This window comes from Lingula anatina, chromosome 1, assembly GCF_051362555.1.
Source record: "Lingula anatina isolate TDL-2025a chromosome 1, LinAna3.0, whole genome shotgun sequence".
NCBI lineage: Eukaryota > Metazoa > Brachiopoda > Lingulata > Lingulida > Lingulidae > Lingula > Lingula anatina.
In genome coordinates, this window is record NC_141767.1 from 56,247,083 (window position 1) to 56,268,022 (window position 20,940).

General features: G+C 34.8%; 2 protein-coding genes across 6 annotated transcripts; one reads left to right on the top strand and one right to left on the bottom strand.

The window, feature by feature from the left end:
• The first annotated feature begins 767 nt into the window (after positions 1-767).
• Positions 768-7,394, top strand: LOC106169894 (elongator complex protein 3). Of its 3 annotated transcripts, none has more exons than XM_013549536.3 (17): positions 768-934; positions 1,490-1,592; positions 2,143-2,233; positions 2,498-2,545; positions 2,975-3,045; positions 3,279-3,342; positions 3,466-3,534; positions 3,702-3,856; positions 4,029-4,109; positions 4,289-4,369; positions 4,562-4,688; positions 4,915-4,987; positions 5,248-5,368; positions 5,773-5,929; positions 6,206-6,433; positions 6,685-6,766; positions 6,940-7,394. In XM_013549536.3, the coding sequence occupies exons 1-17, from the start codon at positions 913-915 to the stop codon at positions 7,014-7,016; spliced, it is 1,650 nt and encodes a 549-aa protein (XP_013404990.2). In that variant the 5' UTR covers positions 768-912; the 3' UTR covers positions 7,017-7,394. The 3 variants fall into 3 exon arrangements, with proteins under 3 accessions (XP_013404990.2, XP_086865163.1, XP_086865156.1); XM_087009030.1 differs by lacking the exon at positions 768-934 and adding an exon at positions 1,124-1,147; XM_087009037.1 differs by lacking the exon at positions 6,685-6,766.
• On the bottom strand, positions 7,365-20,899 carry LOC106169892 (transmembrane 9 superfamily member 4). 3 transcript variants are annotated; one of them, XM_013549532.3, is made up of 20 exons: positions 20,721-20,899; positions 19,425-19,547; positions 19,158-19,260; positions 18,883-18,926; positions 18,175-18,287; positions 17,775-17,877; positions 17,564-17,628; positions 17,271-17,407; positions 16,931-17,083; positions 16,569-16,639; positions 15,657-15,789; positions 12,013-12,094; positions 11,636-11,711; positions 11,410-11,493; positions 11,125-11,220; positions 10,907-10,986; positions 10,584-10,647; positions 10,057-10,176; positions 8,791-8,880; positions 7,365-8,287 (listed from the first exon to the last, which is right to left on the bottom strand). In XM_013549532.3, the coding sequence occupies exons 1-20, from the start codon at positions 20,730-20,732 to the stop codon at positions 8,138-8,140; spliced, it is 1,899 nt and encodes a 632-aa protein (XP_013404986.1). In that variant the 5' UTR covers positions 20,733-20,899; the 3' UTR covers positions 7,365-8,137. The 3 variants fall into 3 exon arrangements, with proteins under 3 accessions (XP_013404986.1, XP_013404988.1, XP_086865134.1); XM_013549534.2 differs by lacking the exon at positions 20,721-20,899 and adding an exon at positions 20,354-20,362; XM_087009008.1 differs by lacking the exons at positions 18,883-18,926; positions 20,721-20,899 and adding exons at positions 18,801-18,844; positions 20,107-20,181.
• Positions 20,900-20,940: the final 41 nt, after the last annotated feature.

A 20,940-nucleotide genomic window follows, 5' to 3' on the forward strand; every position in this document is an offset into this window, starting at 1 on the left:
TGTATGTTTTGTTATTAAGATTGTTCATCTAGGTTTGAAAGAATGATGGCTTACATACTATACGTGTATCAGCCAAGTCTGCTGACATAGTTGGGCCCATGGATGCAGTCATGTTTACAATATGTCTGCATACGTTTCTCATGAACATACTGTATTCACAAAGAAAATAATCATAAAATATATCAAAATTAAATAATAGTTTATCGTCATCTGACCTCTAAACAATCCCCTCATCTAGATATACTGGGATTTCGATTTACAATGGGTTTATTTGCAGTAGGTGTCCTGGTATAAATTAATAAAACCAAAATTATCCAGATTTTTTTAATGTAAGGAAAAAGGCCATTCATGCCCGCCAGCTTTTGTATTGACCAACATTTTTACTGTGACTTAGAAACAAAATTCCTAGATTTCATTTTTGTTTGTACATACCTGTAAGCAAGAGCAAAACAAAAGATTTACAAAAAATACAATGCTTGGGATAATTAAATCGCTTTTGGTTTCTAAGCCCACCATTAATTCCTGAAACAGTAAACAGAGTTACACATGTATCATTCGGATGATTCTATTTTTTCAGACCTGTGAGTGTGCATGAAGCAAAACGGCAACAGTTTTAGTTATTGCGACAATTAGGTGTACACAAACAATTTTAATCACGATGCAGCTTGGCGAAAAAAGAAAAGGTGTTAAAACTAATTTTTCCATGAATAACTGTGAAAACACATCATTTTTCTAATGCCGTGTTCCGCGCACGCTGACCGGAAGTTTGATAAATGCTGCGCTACGTGGTGCGCAAAAGCATGAATTGAGTTTATGATCACTTGAAAAATTTCATGTGTTTATGTCTTCGTAGATACCTGACATGAACATGTGGCATTAATTAACTTCGCTATATTAGCAACAAATATCAGCATGGGGAAAAACAGGAAAAAGGGTAAGACTTGACATTAGAGACCTATATACAGACGTTATAAGTGCCATGTTTTGTAGAGGATCTTCACTAAGTCGGGGTCGGCATGTGTCCCTCTGCCGAGTCTTGGCCACGGTACCGTGCTCAGTTATTCCTTTCCTTGCACAGACTATGTGGCAGCAGGCTTTTAATCACAGCTTATGATAATTTAAAAAAATTCCTTCTTTACTGTTAATGGTGAGCGCTTTAAGAAGCTGGTTTGTTTAAGTCGGCGGTTTATTGAAATTAATAAATTTTCCATACATGTACGACAACATGTACATTGTACGGTACGTTGGTATCAAGAAATTCATGCGTTAGCACTCTTTTTGACGATTTCTGATATGTACGCTTTCCATATCAAAAATCGTCAATAAAACATGAAAATAGTATTTTAGGTAAGGGTACCGTAAACTGTGGTAAGGGGGTGGGTTGTTAAAGATCAATTCTCTCATTATCCTTGCTTTTAAATTTCATGTCTACTAGGGAGTACATTATACATTGTTATTTATATTAATTGTAATGTTTTTTTCTTTTCAGTACCCACAGCCTCCCGTGAGGAGTTGATGGTGATGGTAATATCTGACATAATTAGTGAGTTGATACAAGCACATGACAGTAAAAAAGATGTCAATCTCAACAGGTGAGTTTTTTCTGGGGTGACAAGTATAATGTCAGCCTTGATGTATCGATCATCAGTATTCTTTTTGGGGAAAATAATGGATATTTCATTAATCTCGAGATTTTAGATTCCTCACAAACTTTTTTGACATTTCTAAGTTACTAATATTGTGAACATAATAAATGCATGGAGGATTAGATTTTGGAACAGCTAGTGCATTAGACTAAAGCTAAGTTATGAAAAAAGGTCTCCAAAATGTTTATGTATTATAAAAGTATACATTTGGATTTTGAATTTGATATAATAATGGTCATTAAAGACCATAATGTTTTGTTTCAGGACCCTTGGAAATTGTTTATTTTTTTAGGCAAAACCTCTATTTTAGCACCTTGGATTGATTAATTTGCTAGAAGAATGATTATAAACTGTAAAACAATATCAAGACACTTCAACAAGAAAAATATATATCTTTCATGAAATGAAACACACAATAAGTAATATTTTACACTAAAGTCTATTAGTTAAATCTTTTGTCTTATAAGTTGGTTCAATTAATTTCCATTCCTTTTAGAATCAAGAGCAGAGCTTCCAGTAAATATGGGATGGATACACAACCAAGGCTGGTTGATATTATTGCAGCTGTACCACAACAGTATAAAAAGGTTATTTTACCTTATTTTGTTAAAAACTTACCCTTTGTTGAGTATCATATGTTACAAAGTTCCTCAAATTAAATCATTTTACCAAAATGTTCCAGTGAAAAGGGTATAAGGTGAGATGTAAACACTCCTCTCCTTTCTAAAAATATCTTTGTTAGATCTCTATGATCTGGTGAATTATTTCCCAAGAACTGTCTTATCTTTTTGGGCTATTTTTGATAGTTCTTGTTTTTTTACTAGCATGTATTGTCGTGGCTGTTATTTCAGGTCCTTCTCCCCAAGCTCAAGGCTAAACCAGTCAGGACTGCCAGCGGGGTATGTAAATGGGATGATTTATTTGTTGTAATTACTTGGACAATGTTAACAGTAATCATGTCACAAAGAAAGTGCTCAGTACCATGGCCTGGTTCACAGAAGTAATTCTTCCCAAATTAGTCTTAATTTTAATGGTTATTATTAGTTAATTGACAGATGACAGCTTTTCAAAAGAAAATGTGTTAGAACCAATAAAAATTTTCTTCTTCTTCTCTTAGTTACCGTAGCACTAAGTCTAAGCTTAGGATGTAATGAAGGCTGGCCGCAAAGCTGTTGGGACTTGAACTCTTCTCTTCTTTATTACAAACCTGACACTCTTGAGATGCAACCATCTATCCTGCCTTCTATCATATGATTAATACACTAAAACATATGGCAAGTCTTTAAGATTTGATTATGTAGACATATATCTGTTCTCCTATATTCCAGATAGCAGTTGTAGCAGTGATGTGCAAGCCACACAGGTGTCCACACATAGCTATGACGGGGAACATTTGTGTGTAAGTATGCAGGGGTTTAAACACCATCTCCATGCAAAATTTTACAGAGGTCTCTTCTGTGCATGTCTGTGTTGATCAAACAGGTGGCTGATTTTATATTGGAATGAATATATGTGGCATGAATTCAACAAGTCATGAATTCAACAAGTCAGAAACTAGAAATGAAATACTAGGAAAGGCTTCTCCTTGATAAAAAACTGGTATTATTGAATGTATATGGTACTTTTTCACAGGTATTGCCCTGGAGGCCCAGATTCAGATTTTGAATACTCCACACAATCATACACGGGATATGAGGTAAGAACCTTAACAATATGAGGTAAGAACCTTAACAATATTACAACACATTTTAATATCATGGGATGATATCATTCACAGTGGATGCTAACAGGTTGAATAATAGCTACATTTTCTTCCTAGCCAACCTCCATGAGAGCTATCAGGGCCAGATACAACCCCTATCTGCAGACGAGACACAGAGTAGAACAGGTAAACTTAATTGAGACTTAACAATATACTTCTCACCTGGTAGTTCTGTTGTCTATGTATGCTTTAAATTGACTGGTGACATATTTTAAATGAAAATATAAGCATGTGAAATTTTATGTATTTCAAAGTTAAAGTTATACCTTAATGGCTTTATCTGTATGTTTTAGCTGAAGCAACTTGGCCATAGCGTAGATAAAGTAGAGTTTATTGTGATGGGAGGCACATTCATGTCACTGCAGGAAGAATACAGGGACTTTTTCATCAGGAATCTACATGATGCATTATCTGGGCATACCAGTAACAATGTGGACGAGGCGGTCAAGTTAGTTATATAATATTACCACTCTGAATCAGCATTTGGAATTGGAACGGAGATCCCACAATAAATGTTTCAAAAGCATTTTGTTAAGATGTATATTTATGAAAAAGTGAAAAGATGTTTAAGACATGAAAATTGGGAGTCATCCCTTTATGAACCTGTAGTTTTCTTACAGGTATTCAGAAAAGAGCAGGACAAAATGCATAGGAATAACAATAGAAACCAGGCCAGATTATTGCTTGAAGAAACATTTAAGGTATTTATAAAAGGTGAATTAAGGGTTGGGTGAATTAAGGGGACAAAGTCTGTTTGTCACTACATTTATACAGTTCAAGTGCATGTGGTCTGTGCACTACTACTATGTTGAAATTTAAAAAATGGTCAAGGAGTTGTACAGAATTACATTCAAATTTATTTATGAAATATATATTTCAGTGATATGTTGAAATATGGCTGCACAAGGCTTGAAATTGGTGTGCAGAGCGTGTATGAAGATGTGGCAAGAGACACTAACAGGTTAGTGAACCTTTTTTTTTAATTTGCAAAATTTGTGGTTCAAGTTTAATGAGGCTAAAGTACAATTTAACACAAAAAGGTCTTCATTACATAAAATTTGAAGTAAACTTTGATATTCGGGGGTCACGGTGAGAATCTTTTTGAGTACCTAGTTTTTATAGAATGATTGCGACTTGTGGATTGCATTTCCAGAGGTCATACTGTAAAGGCAGTGACAGAGTCATTTCAAATGTCCAAAGATGCAGGTTTTAAGGTTGTGGCACACATGATGCCAGATCTTCCGAATGTTGGATTAGAGAGGGATATTGAGCAGTTTATAGTAAGTGTTTGATAAACAGTTGGTCATATTTTTCAAAGAGAGACAATTGTTATCATTAGTTTTCTGAATTGTTTAATTTTGTGAAGGAAAGACAGTTATTGTTATTACGTAGTATAATGCAATTAACAAAATATACTGTTAAAAGAAATTAAACAATCTGTACTCCACTGAACGAGAAGTGCAATGAAACAAGTGCATTCATTTCGAATATTAACTTTTCTTATAGGAATTTTTTGAAAACCCAGCTTTCCGTGCTGATGGTTTAAAACTTTATCCCACATTGGTCATCAGAGGAACAGGTAAACATTTGTTACCAGGAGTGTTACAAAAAAAAAACAAAACTTTTTGCTATATAGAAATGGTTGAATTCTGTGATAATCATACTACTGGCATCTTATATACTCGGTAGATTGACTGCTGTGGCTATTAGCAGCTTTGTCAGGTTTGGCTAATATTTTGGGGTGCATGTTTTTGAAAAGGGAAATGCTGTCAACACTTCAAGTTCCTTTTATCTATCACTTTTGCAAATGAATGTAACACATAGTTTATGTAATTTTAGGTCTGTATGAATTATGGAAGACGGGGAGGTACAAGAGTTACCCACCCAGCACTTTAGTAGACCTGGTGGCTAGGATACTGGCCTTGGTGCCACCATGGACCAGGGTCTACAGGGTACAGAGGTATGCTATGGTATACCAGTTAGAATTACTGCATTATATATATAAACTTCTTGTGTGTGAGCATCCAGTGTTTTCATTGTATGATACATGATTAAATATGCTGTATAGTTGCATAGATAAAAAAATCAACTATGAATTGATCACTTGTCATAAGAATACACTGAGTAAAATAAATGACAGTCTGTGCTAAAAACTTTTTATTCTACTCAGACTACTGACCCTCCAGGCCAGCATGGTCTTAAGAATATACTAGCCTAAAGCTGAGAACTGAGTAGATTTGTGGAAATTTATTTAAGTCTTATCAGGTTACAATTTTACTGGCCTTTGGCATGGGGCCAGTTTTGATATCACAGGTTGAAGAAATACAAATATTGGGTCATACAGTTCAATTAATGAATTTTTAGGGATATTCCAATGCCATTGGTCAGTTCAGGTGTTGAACATGGTAATCTCCGAGAGCTTGCTTTGGCCAGAATGAAAGATTTGGGTACAGAATGCAGGGATGTCAGGACCAGAGAGGTTGGAATCCAGGAAATTCACAATAAAGTTAGACCTTATGAGGTGTGTTTCTAATTTTTGATAAATGTGCAAATACATATGGAACATGCAATCTTAATTTTCTTTTAATATATCATTCCATTATTATTCCATTTAAGTGCCATAGATAGTGTCAATTATTTGTATTTAATTAAAGGTTATAAAGTGTTGATATGCATGTTTTGTGCATTGAAATGGGAAAAAATGCAAAATATGTCAACAAATTTTTTGCATACTTGAACTAAATGGACCCTAACTGCATTGATATGTGAAAAAATAAACTGAATTTCTGATTTTTAGGTTGAGCTAATCAGAAGAGACTACTGTGCCAATGGTGGATGGGAGACATTCCTGTCATATGAGGACCCAGAACAAGACATCTTGGTGGGATTGCTACGCCTTAGGAAATGTTCAGAAGACGTGTTCAGACTGGAGCTAAAAGATGGCTGTTCCATAGTTAGAGAGTTACATGTGTATGGGAGTGTAGTGCCAGTCAGTGCTAGGGACCCTACTAAGTTTCAGCACCAGGTATGTTGAATATTTTTCATTTCACATCATTACTCACATTCATTATGTGGAGATCTATCAACAATGTGCTTACATGAACCTAACCTTTCCTCATTATATATCACCAACACAAATTGTTTTGGAACATATGGTTCATAAATCTTGTTCAGCTTAATGAGTTATTACTATAAAGAATTCCATGTTCTTTGTCAAACGATAATCATGATTTTTTTTGCGAGGTATGCGCCAAGTTGATGTTTTAATTATTCCAGGGTTTTGGTATGTTGTTAATGGAAGAGGCTGAAAGGATTGCTAGAGAGGAACATGGGGCGAAGAAATTGGCAGTTATTTCAGGTTGAGCAGCTGACTTTCATATTGCTTAATTTGCTCAGACTTCCTTTGCTTTTCTTGGGTTATTGAAAGGAAAAGATAGTTGAAATATTCCACACACCAGCAATGAATTCCTGTATTTATCATTTGCATTGATATATTCATTTCAATTCCGAATAATATTAATTCTTTTGCAGGGGTAGGAACCAGGAATTATTACAGAAAAATAGGCTACGAATTGGAAGGACCTTTCATGACCAAGACCTTGGTCTGAGGCAGTATTGACTTTAAGATGTTAAGGCACCTTACTGTGGAAGGGATTGTGGACACTCAACATTATACTACAGAGACCATATGAAATTTAATTTATCGAGATATCACATGCCACTGGAGTTAACTGTATACTGGAAGAATATAGTAAATCTTTAATCATGAAGACATGCAGGATACGTAATAATAGCTATGGAAGTGTGTTTAAAATGTGCTGTTTTTCACTGTATGATGGCAACTTTGTAAATTAGAAATTAATTTATGGACAGCAAAGTTCTTGGCATTATGCATTGAGAGAGCAAACATTCACTGTATGTGTGTAACAAGGTGATACAACAAAGGAAACCATTCATAATAATAAAAGCATCCCATTTTATTCTCACCATGTGCTGAACTTGAATATAATGTTCAACCATCCAAAACACCACTTGTACCCTGAAAAAGCCCCTTGTATTAACACCCAAGTCTTATTCCATACTAATAGCCAAAATTTAATAAAATATTCCAAATAAAAAATACATCCAAAGTGAATCAAAAAGTAAACAAAAAACAACTGAATTGTTAGAGGTGCCTTTCTTTTAAGGGTACTTCATACTAAGACCAAGCTTTGGTAACAAAATATCACATGATTTTACAACACCCTGCAGCGCTTTTTATGTACAGCTAAGGTTAAACAGCACAGAAAACATCTTCCAACAATGTCAATACTGTCATCTATACAGAGGCAATGCTGCATTCTGAAAAAATATCGAAATGTCCACTACATTAACAACTAAACATTTAAGTATGTTTTGACCTTTTATATAAACTAAAATAATTCACCTAGTAGTCCAAATTTAAACCAAGACATCTTTGTTCCATAAAAGTCCAAGCAATCCCACTGAGTAAGCAAATATACATTTACTTGTCAAATTTCACAATCTGCAGTATATTTTAAGAGAAATCTTAAATGATATGAAATATCATCATTAAATATTCATATAATACAAAATATACACCATCCATGTTCATGCTTACAGTCTCCCAGTCAAGAAGGTAATTTGCAGTCTTAGGCATCCAACAAAAATCTTGACAGATTCTACTGTTATTCATAAGTTGCTAGATTTTCCTTCTGTTTTGCTGATATTAATCTATCTTAATGGCTCCGTAAATTTTCCTCACAAAAAAGTAAGTGGCATAGAAGCCAACTGTGCCCGTCAGCAACCAGAATGTGAATACCATGATGATGGTATAACCAAAGTACAGCAGAGTGGGAATGAATGCAGTGATTTCAAGCTGAAATAATATTCATATCATAATTATATGCAGAGCAAAAACATAAAATGTATCAAGTCAACATTATAATAATGATGCTTAATGAGACTTTGCACCCAACTGTGCTTATTATTATTATTATTATATTATATTAATTGTAAGATGGAAATGGACAACAGCATTCCACTAACTACACTGTGAAGGCATGTATTATATCAAGAATGTATTGATAATATACGTAGCAACCTGATACAGAACTAACCTTTTAGGCAAAGTGGTATACAACATATGCTTGTATTGGGCCTGCCTCAATAACAGCATAGATTATCTAAATATAGGACTTACCTTGGTAACAAAGTAGTGCATAGAGTATCCTGATGTATGACTTTACTTAGTGACAAAGTAGAATATAGAGCATCCAAAAACAAACTTAGTGGCATAGTGAAATGTTAAACGTCCAAAACTGTGACTTACCTTTTGTTGATGAAAAGACAGAATACAGAATATCCAAAAATATGACTAACCTTAGTGACGAAGTAGAATATAGAGTAACCTAATACATAGAGAGCAGATCCTCCGGATACCAAAAATGACCGCCACCACCAGTGGTAGTCCTGGAAGCACAAAACAAAAAACACTCTTGTCAACTGGTGGATACTATTTTGTTAGCAACCCCTGGACCTCAGCACAATTTCATCTAAGCTTACAATTCTTCTTTATGTTACCTGGATATCTATGTCCTATAGAGGGGTGTGGCATACATAACAGGCCCACTACACTAAAATAGCTCAACCTGACATCTATAATATTTGCTTAAAATGCTTCATTAAATTTAAACATAGACACCCAGCTATGTTCTGACAGTTTTACCCCCAAACTTAACAAAAGAATTGTCTTTTTCCCAACAACAAAAACTTAGTTTTAATGGGCTCAGATAAGTAAATTTCTGCCAAATACTAAAATGTTCTATTTTCACTAAGTGAAATGTGAAATATATTTGCCAAATTTTCAATACTATTGGTTCAATTTTTTACTGTTAAAAGTATCCAGCAATTTGGCTACAGGTTTTATCCTGCAGTTAGCTGAGTTAAGTCAATTTAGTAGTAGCTGCTACTTTAAGATGAAGCTTGAAAAGCTACTATATTACAGAATGCTGTTGCAACACTCTGTGTTTAAACATTAATTCATCTTTCAATCAACATACAGACATTTTTCGTATGAATATAAAAATACAACTTCTTAACAATTCAGGTCCTGTTATTTTGCCTTTCATTAATAAACATGATTTATAGTTTTAAAATAATTACAGCAACATTACATCTAATGAGGTGGATATTAAGGAGGCTCTCTCATATTTCAGAAACACCATTTCTGCCCTAGTGATTTCCATAAAAATCATACAACAAAATCTACTCACCATATAAGAAAAGTATATGAAAAATATTTGGGAGGGTTGGGAGGGGGGGGGGATAATCCAGTTCATTTTCTAGAGGAAGCGTCCCAAAAATGTCAACAAGTTTGTTAACAAGTTGTAAGTGGGTATGTAACATTGTAAAAGTCCAAGCATCACTGAGCATTCTTTGCTAAATGCTAAGCTTTGTTAACATATTTGTAATTCTTCGCTAAATAACAACAAAGCTTTCATTAAAGGATGAATTTTATTGCATGATATATTTTGACCATTAGTCACTGTTGTAAAAGTACTCGAGCTAATATGAGAGAACCTCCCTAAGTGCAATAAAACAAATTTGGGGCAATTTAATTTCAAAGAGGCATCAAATTGCACTAACCTCTGCACACAGCTGGAAATAGGTCATCACAATGGCAATTTGTGATGTAGAGATGATGAGGATAATGAAAACCAGGAAAAGAAATCCAAATAAATAATAAAACTGGTTTTCCCAGATTGCCTGAAAATAAAGAATTAATTGCTATTAACTGCTTTAGCTAAGAATATTCTGCGTCAAAGCTAGAGAGTCAGAGAGAAGCAAATGTTACCAGTCTTCATTTTTATTTGTCACACAGGCAACAATGGTGAATGGACGAGAAGGAGGGAGAGAATAAGAGGAATCCACATGATCTATTTCAATGCTAGAGATCTAATATACGATATCATGTCATGAGAAATATTTGATTTATTTCACATTTAATTTTCCTGTATACCATTTTTCTAAATAAATGTGAAAATGCTACAAATGTTACTGGAATAATGCTCTTAATGTAAAAAAAGTGCTAATATGAATTAATCACCCATACTAAAATCTTATTTTATGCTAAAAGAAATCATTTTGGTTCATATTCTTGAGGTGTCACTTACAGTGAAAATAAAGAACAACTCTATGAACATTGCACCAAATGGTAGCAGACCAGCCATCAGTGTGCTGAAACAGAGAGAGGCGTTATAAGTGAACAATGTGATGTAACCATGACAACAAAACATACTCATCCTGCTTCAGCCTACAGATAACAAACCACTATCCCTTTCTCCAAAATATAAATACCTATTTAAGCATCATACAATAAGAAACATTTTTTTTCAAAAGACTCAAGAAAAGGTGAATTTATCACTGATACTTTGATGTTCTAACTTCAGTTTTGCCAACCTATATTTTTAACAATGTATTGCAGATAGCAACTAACCTGAGCAATGGATGCATGTACCACATTTGTTCAGGAACTTGCCTAGGAATTTGATTGGTACGCACAGGGTGTTCATATGGCTATGAAATAAAGAAAAAAATAATTGTTTCTTCTGTTAATATCAATATATGTATGAAGGATCTTCTAAACAGTAGTAAACACATTTTATTTTCAAGAAAGTGTGATGTGTGAATAGAAAGCCCTATATGTTTCATTACCTGTTTTCTGTAGCCAAAGTAATATCCAAGGAATATGAGTGGCAGAGATATACCAAACCACATGGCCAGCAGAGCAATCATGGTGCTAAAAGGCACCTGGAGTGGAAAATGTTTTTAAACAATATTACTTCTAAAATTTGAAGGACACATGCATAGGATATACAGTTTAGCAAATACATAAAAAAGCACTGTTACCTTTAAGTAGCTTTCTTCATATCAAAACAGAACAATAAATATTACTTTTCCTTTAGCTTCCTTAATTTATTTGAACTAGCCAGCACTTACAGCTCCTGAGGACCTCTTTCCCCAAATGAAAAAGTTGAGAAGAAGACAAATGCAGTACACAATGGATGGGTATAATAATGCAGTCTGAAAACAAAAATGAAATATATCAAATATTTCCTTAGTTTTACAAATGCATTTGAAAAAAAAAATCAAATTTTATCCCACCTAAATAAGAACCAATTATGTAGCATTTCAGTTTTAATTTTTTAGTGTTTTCCCTTATTACCTGCATGGCAGTGCTCTTCCACTGCAGACCTTTCATGGTCTTATACAGTCTGCCAGAGAAGAAACCTCCAATAACCCTAAAAGAAAAATATATAATGGTCTTCACATCTGGTTCATAAGAGGTGAAATCTATAGAGATCTAGGGAACAATGATAAATTTTCTGCTCAGTGAAAAATTTCTAAAAACATAGGGGCCAACCCACAATGTTTAACCCTTTGTTACGTCTTTTCCCCTCAGTAAACTTTTTTTCATATCCCATCCAAATGAACAGATTTTGAAAAATAGTGGAGATACAAAACAATTACATCAGAGATTAAATATCTTAAACATTACAAGATATAATATGATCTTTATCATGGAACTATACAACAACCTACCCCATGAACATAAAGAGGAAGATGGCGGCTGTCATGAGTGCACCTCTTGAAGCTGGAGACAACATCCCCATCATTGCAAACACTGAAAACATAAAACAGTTGAAGAAATCCAGGTCTCAATCATGAAGTATACTGACAGAACTAAGAACCTGCCTAAACATATGTTAACATTTTGCTTATTTACTGAAAGACAGCAGAAAACTAGAGGATCAGAGAGGCGATACCGCCTCCGAATATTGTACCACCAGCTGGAGCAAGCGCATTCGTATAGACCCCCACATACACAAAAGAAGGGACACAGCCACCAGTCTTATGCTTGAGAAGCTGTAAAAATGCAATCAACAAGAATTTTCAAAATATGCAAAAAATATATATAACTTAAAATGGTACAATCAAAGTTAAGTTCATCGTAAGGTAGGTCAAAGGTCAATTTCAAGGTCACAGTAAATTGCCAGTATATGACTTCCTATTCAACTTTAATGGTAACTATGGACCTATCTCTGCCAGGTTTGGAGTTAAAAGAGAAAGAAATTTGCAAAGTTCAGTTCATAGTGAAAAGTAGGTCAAAGGTCAATTTCAAGGTCACATTTAGATTGCCAGTATATGACTTTCCATGCAAGTTCAATAGAAACTATGGACCTATCTCTGCCAGTTTTGGAGATAAAAGGGAACCAAAATTTGCAAAGTTCAATTCATGATAAAAAGTTGGTCAAAGGTCAATTTCAAGGTCACACTTAGATTGCCAGTATATGACTTTCCATGCAAGTTCAATAGAAACTATGGACCTATCTCTGCCAGTTTTGGAGATAAAAGGGAAGCAAAATTTGCAAAGTTCAATTCATGATAAAAAGTAGGTCAAAGGTCAATTTCAAGGTCACATTTAGATTGCCAGTATATGACTTTCCATGCAAGTTCAATAGAAACTATGGACCTATCTCTGACTTCTTATTCAAGTTCAATAGTAACTATGGACCTATCTCTGCCAGTTTTGGAGATAAAAGGGAAGAAAAATATGCAAAGTTCAGTTCATGGTGAAAAGTAGGTCAAAGGTCAATTTCAAGGTCACAGTAAAATTGCCAGTATATGACTTCCTATTCAACTTCAATAGTAACTATGGACCTATCTCAGCCAGTTTTGGAGATATAAGGGACTAAATGTTTTAATTTTGGAGTTACCATAATGTGCCATAAATTTCCTACAGAAAAAATTAATTAAAATAAAGAAAAGGTCATTTTGGTCAAAATTCTTGAAATAAGAGGTGCTCTGAGTTCCAGATGTTCAAATTTGATGACATAATGTCATTTTTGACCACAAGTTGTCTGCTTTGCCAAGCCTTATGTTTTATTTTTCCGGAGTTCAAAATTTATTATCCATTACCGTACTGCACATTTTGCTTTCACCACCAATATGTGCCAGTATATGACTTCCTATTCAAGTTCAATAAAAACTATGGACCTATCTCTGCCAGTTTTGGAGATAAAAGGGAAGCAAAATTTGCAAAGTTCAGTTCATGGTGAAAAGTAGGTCAAAGGTCAATTTCAAGGTCACAGTAAGATTGCCAGTATATGACTTCCTATTCAACTTCAATAGTAACTATGGACCTATCTCTGCCAGGTTTGGAGTTAAAAGAGAAAGAAATTAGCAGAGTTCAGTTCATGGTGAAAAGAAGGTCAAAGGTCAATTTCAAGGTCACATTAAGATTGCCAGTATATGACTTCCTATTCAACTTCAATAGTAACTATGGACCTATCTCTGCCAGTTTTGGAGATAAAAGGGAAGCAAAATTTGCAAAGTTTAATTCATGGTGAAAAGTAGGTCAAAGGTCAATTTCAAGGTCACAGTAAGATTGCCAGTATATGACTTCCTTTTCAAGTTCAATAGTAATTATGGACCTATCTCTGCCAGTTTTGGAGATAAAAGGGAAGCAAAATTTGCAAAGTTCAGTTCATGGTGAAAAGTAGGTCAAAGGTCAATTTCAAGGTCACATTTAGATTGCCAGTATATGACTTTCCATGCAAGTTCAATAGAAACTATGGACCTATCTCTGCCAGTTTTGGAGATAAAAGGGAAGCAAAATTTGCAAAGTTTAATTCATGGTGAAAAGTAGGTCAAAGGTCAATTTCAAGGTCACATTTAGATTGCCAGTATATGACTTCCTATTCAAGTTCAATAGTAATTATGGTCCTATCTCTGCCAGTTTTGGAGATAAAAGGGAAGCAAAATTTGCAATGTTCAATTCATGACAAAAAGTAGGTCAAAGGTCAATTTCAAGGTCACATTTAGATTGCCAGTATATGACTTCCTATTCAACTTCAATAGTAACTATGGGCCTATCTCTGCCAGTTTTGGAGATAAAAGGGAAGCAAAATTTGCAAAGTTCAGTTCATGGTGAAAAGTAGGTCAAAGGTCAATTTCAAGGTCACATTTAGATTGCCAGTATATGACTTCCTATTCAACTTCAATAGTAACTATGGGCCTATCTCTGCCAGTTTTGGAGATAAAAGGGAAGCAAAATTTGCAAAGTTCAGTTCATGGTGGAAAGTAGGTCAAAGGTCAATTTCAAGGTCACAGTAAAATTGCCAGTATATGACTTCCTATTCGACTTCAATAGTAACTATGGACCTATCTCTGCCAGTTTTGGAGATATAAGGGACTAAATGTTTTAATTTTGGAGTTACCATAATGTACCATAAATTTCCTACAGAAAAAATTAATTAAAATAAAGAAAAGGTCATTTTGGTCAAAATTCTTGAAATAAGAGGTGCTCTGAAGTTCCAGATGTTCAAATTTGATGAAATAATGTCATTTTTGACCACAAGTTGTCTGCTTTGCCAAGCCTTATGTTTTATTTTTCCGGAGTTCAAAATTTATTATCCATTACCGTACTGCACATTTTGCTTTCACCACCAATATGTACTTTTTGATACAGCGTAGCTCGAAAATCGTATGGAATACAAAAAAACGGAGACCACTTCCAGTGTTGGGCTTTACATGCTCTACATAATGCAAAAAGGAATGGGTCTCTAGCATTAACGGTTCCCGAATTAGAGACAGTTTTCAGTTTCGGTATCTTACGGCCGCTACTCCCGTTAAAATGCACCGATTGACCCCAAATTCACGGAGATGAAAGATGACCTGAAGGGTATCATTTTCCAATAATATTATTGGTTAAGTCTGTGTGGTGTCTGAATAACAGTGCAAATAATTTTTTTTCGTAAAAAAATTCATTTTTTTGAAAAATTTGGCCTGTTTGACCTTGAAATAAAGGTCAAAGGTCAAATCCAAGGGCATATTTGAAATCTACACATATGACTTTTGGAAAGCCGTCTGTAGAAATTTTTCCCATAATTCCTTCCGTAGGGTAGATAATTAGCATTTAATTTTGCCATTTTTGGACAAGGGTGCATTGTAATGAATGCCACACCTAGACCCCAATACCGACGTGGAACGAGTTGAGATTATAGGTGACCTAAATCCAAGAGATGGGTATGGGGGCCCTTACCGTCTAGGAGGAGAAGCGGTAACGGTAACATGGCGGCGGAGCCGCAGGAGCCGGCGGAACGGACCCGACGGGACTAAAACCATGTGTACCGCCAGCGCTAACGCTGGTGGTACCATTATTATAATTCAAGTCCAGAACCCACCTACTGTGACAAATGACATGCAGAAGATCTGTACCCCAGACCCCACCAGGGCAGCAAACAGCTTGTTATGTCTGGGAGGCCTAAACACATCTCCATGGACCAACTTCCAACCAGACTCCTCTAGGGTATCCTCCTGGTATCAATGTAAAACAAAGTAACCATTGTCACTTTCTCAGATATTTCAATTTTTTCTTATGAAAATTGTCCTTCTGCAGTTTAAAATTTATCAAAGCTCAATTCTGCTGAATATCTACTTTCCCAGTAAGGATACTGGATTTATTGTTGAATTTATATGGCATTGTAAAAAGAATGGTTTGTAGAGTTAAAATTATCTGAATTCTAATCCTCCATCTTTTATTAATGTAATCTAAAGATTACTTTATGAATCAGAAGCAGCAGTGCTTGGTATTTTGGTCATCCAGGGGTTGACCCTCTTTAAGGTGTCATTTAGATTCAACTACCCAACTATGTTATTGTACACTTATTAGCACATTCACAAATTATGCTTTAGAAAATGAATTATTTCAATTCTGAGCAAGCACAACCAGAGACAGTATAAAATAGATTCTCATTTTGGATTTGTCTTCATATACAGAGTTGTGTTTTTCATATATGTTCCCACATAACCTAAATAATAAATGTCTGCATCCTGTCTTCTATATTCATATATCTACCACTCATTGCTCATTTTCACTAGAACTACTGTTAAATATTCTATGAGCTACGTCTTCTAAGTCAATTTTACAAAATGTCACATTATGTGTATGTAGAAGATATACTACAGGTTTTTTGCACATAAAATCTTGAAAATATGAAATAATAATAAAAGAATCACCCAGGCATCATTAACATTTATATTATAGATCCCCCCCTCCCCCAAATAAAGAAAAAGAAAAAAAAACTATGACTTACAAATTCTTCATCCTTGTTGTACCTGGCTATGTCTCTTCTCAGTGTTCTAATGATGATCATTGTCAAGATACCTTCAAAGTACACAAACAGGTCAATATTCTAGATAATGGTATATTTGTTATAGATTCAATCCTTTTCTTACATAAATACTCCTAAAACCAAGTAAAACATTTATTTACTCAACAGAATAGCATCAGGGACAACCCTTACTCTTATATAAGACACAGATAGTGCTTATGACAGCAAATAAGTAAATTTTAAATAAAAATCACATTGTGTTCACCTAAATCTAATTTAATAAAATACACAGTTTAGTATATATAATATTCAACTAAATTTTCACTGAAAGGTATGCAACTTGCCTGCTAAGAAGAGGACAACCACCACAGAGTTGATAATGGAGAACCAGTGAATCTGGACATCACTCATGGTGAGGTATGTGTCCCATCGGGAGGCCCACTTCACCTCACTGGGCTTCCAGACAACTTCATAGGTGAACTGTACTTTGACTTTACCTGTACATACAGATATAATTAAATGCATTAAATGAACTACATCTGTGAAGTCAATATAAGCTGAGGACATGACAAATCTTGTACTATATGCAAGGCAGTCACATACACGAAATCTGGCGTTCAGTTTATCTTTTCTTCAGATTGTACACAGTCAAACCATCTTCTGTGACAGCCTTATAGTGCTTACCTGAAGGTGGAATTTCCTGGAACTTATACTGTTTCTTTACTGGATCAAAGTCTGTGCATTTCCCATCACTAATTGCTACTTCCCCAGCACCTATACTTCTTGTTTCAACCTCAAAACCAACAACTCTGTATGTTGGTCTGAAACCAAGAGAAAGCTTATTTATCTGTACCCAAAGCAAATATCACAATTCAGAAGCACTATGACCAGCATCTAAAAGAAGAATTTTTGTGTTAAAGTGACTAAGAAATATCCCAAAATTTCAATGAGAAAGCAAAAATATGGACTGTACTCACTGTTCAGGTATGGTGGTGTCCAAATGATAACTCAAGATCAGCTTCAAATGGTTGTTGATATAGGTCTGAAATTCAAATTAAAGGATACTTACTAAGACACTACTTCAACAAGTGATGGGATAATTTGCAACTCAGCAGAAAATTTATTTTTACAACATTTAACATTCAAATAAAGAATAATGAAGAATTACTTTGAAATATGAAGTCTCACCTTTTTATCCACCTGAAAGCCCAATTTGTATCCATGTTCATACTGGACTTCCTTTGTGTCCAGTGTCTCAAACTTTGTAGCACATGGTAAATTGTCCACAATCCTTACATATAAATCATTTTTAATTAAATAATTTCAGAAACATACACATGAATTGGAACAAACTAAAGTGATCAGTTTAACAACAGTAATGACAGTAAGCTACATGACTTGAGTACACAGCCTTATTTGTAAAACAATCTTTTAGCATTATACTTTTAAGTATTTACAGTAACATGCACATATCACTTGAAGTTCAAATAAAAGAAATTTAAATGTTGCTTTTGTATTTCACAATTCAATGTTATTACACAACATGGGCAACATGAAGAGTAAGGCCTAGTTATACACATAAACATACAAATGAACGTAGTAAGACTCCTCAATCCTTTTGAATATTGCCTTTGTCTGTTTCTCATCAAACTCCACTGCAGTGCACAAAGAGGTACAGGCTTTATTATCATTCATTTTCACCTGAAATCACAACATATTTCACTATGTTTCTAAGGTAGAAAAATTGACAACCATGAGCAACACTGAAAAGTAAACTGTCATCAAAAATATTTTGAGCATTTAAATGTATTAATATCAACTTGATAACAATCGTAATGCATGTCAAATTTATATGCTTGATATTCTAAGTAACTGCCTCTAGTTGAAAAGAACAGATACCCACAAGTTGCATAAGTAAATGACATAAAGTTTAATATTATTAGATAAAGCTTCTCTCTGCTGCAATCAGATAAACCGATGTTGTAAATCAATTTCATTAGTACAAAATCCCTATCCCATTTGCCCAACCAAAGCTCTAGATGTTCGCTTCTACATTTATGCATTACTCCAAAAAGGATACCTAACCTTGAACCTTGGACAGAAACATTTATTCTCATTCAATGAACACCTGAATGATCAAATATAAAGGAAATAAGGAGAGTGAAATGAAGAGTTGTAACTATGCTAAACAGCCCAGCAGCAAAGGTGACAAACCTTGAATGCTGTGTTTGTAATTCTGTCACCTCTAAAGATCTCTCCTAAAAGTTAAAATATATACAAATATATTAAGACAAACCTTATAAGCTGTGTTTACAATCCTGTCCCCTCTTAATACCTCTCCTAAAACGAGAAATTACAATTTCACAATTTTCCACTGCAACAATTTTTACTACTTTCTTTCATGATCCAACGGTACTTTTTCCATCAATCTTTTTAAAAGATGTGTTCCATTAGTAATGTGCCTGTATGCCATATATTATCATCTAAATATAAAACATTTCTTAGCAAATGTGTGGTTGGCATAAGCACAGTACCAGCAGTTTTAATCTTATAATTAAAGCATGCTTTTACCTAGGTTTTCTGCTTTGTATTCAACTCCCTCACTAGGTGCACAAAAGGGAAGGGAGAAGTATTCATAAGGTAGCTGAGTCTTTACACTGGTCATTTTGACTGCCTGTAAATTAAAGAAGTCTATGAAATATGCTCAACTCATTTAGAAAACTGTCAGATTTTTTCTTTTTCTTTTATCTTCCATATAATTTTATCTCTCTCTCTCTCTCTCTCTCTCTCTCTCACAGGCAAAGAGGCACACATTTCAATTTAGTATCAAATATTTACCTTGACTTCTACATCTTGTTTATCAGCAAATTCAACTGGTGCCACACCTGGTACATAAAAACCTTTAACATCCAAAGGAATGGTAAGCAGCCAACATAGACATATGGCATAGAAACCTTTCATCTGGAACCCAAATATATCAATGAACTGTAACCATACAGTTTTTATAAAACAATGGCAAAAACAGCGGTTTTAATAAATTATGCTTGAATTTATTGTATGTTGGAAATCTGTTAAGCTCCCTTTACAATGGATGGCATCTTTTCTGCATCCTTTGTGCGACCATGAAACTGGCATCGCTGTGGTCATAGAAAGGAGGCATAAGCATAGCTTTGGTTGCAGAATGAATGCTAAATGGCTGGCCAGTTGTCAGCATATTAAGTTGTTTTTTTTACTCTCACACAGGGCTGTACTATGGGACAAAGAAAAGGCATCGTCCAATAAAAGTTATGATTTGTTAACTACCTAAGCACTATGATTTATAGTTACAAAAATAAAAGCGACACATTTCTTGATCGAAATTTGCACAGTGTCACGGCGTCAGTGCCAAGTGAAGGTCCAAAGCTGACCAAACATTAAAAGAATACAGCTAGCCAAACAAAATGTTTGAGTCTTACGTTTTATGTCAGAAAACTTAAAATGCACCTCATATACTTTCGAAAGAAGTGTGTGAGACATTTACCGTATGATTCAGCCCACTTGCGTAAGGCTGAGACAAAATCGCATTATAGTCAGATGACATCAAGAAAGTACTGTATGCAAAGATGGGCGGGCTGTTTTAAGAGTTAATTTCAAATTAAACATCACCTATGCCAGAATTTTAGTGTGGCTTAAAGGAATAAACCACTGAAAAGTCGACTGCACTTCACCACTGCCAATCACTAAAATAAAGGTACTGCATTCGACATAAATATACCCAGCTAACTTACGTTGGGTCTCACAACCAGGGGTAATCCTAGAGAGGGGTGAGAAACGTCCATTGTTCTCGTCAGCGAGGCTGGCTTTTTTCAGGGTATGTACGCACAGACAGAAAACTAAGTATTGTGGGAACGTTACTAATGAAGCCACTGGTAGTACTAGTAGATGTCAGCCTGTAGTCTTGAACAAGCGCCTCGATGACGAGTGAACAGTTGTCAAAAACAAAAGACCCAGGTGTGGTAGTTCAACTACTGTTCATGCGTGCTGCAACCACCGAGCCTAATTGCTCCTCAAGGTCACAAAACAATATCCGGTACTGACGGCCAGGCTCATCTTAATCATATAAGTAGCGCGTTTCCACCCCCTGTCACAACTCACCTTCGTCGCCATGTTGGATCGTCAAACGTGGAAGATTACGTTTTTTTTCAGATTCAAACTCTCATGGACATTAACAACCATTCGACTATTGGATATTGAGTAATCATAATATTTTGTAAATGCTTTATTCAAAACCATGTCAAATTTACCAAAATAACTCTTCTCGCGTGTCCGGGATCATAATAAACTTGTCCAATTAAGGGGAGAAAGCTCAACGATA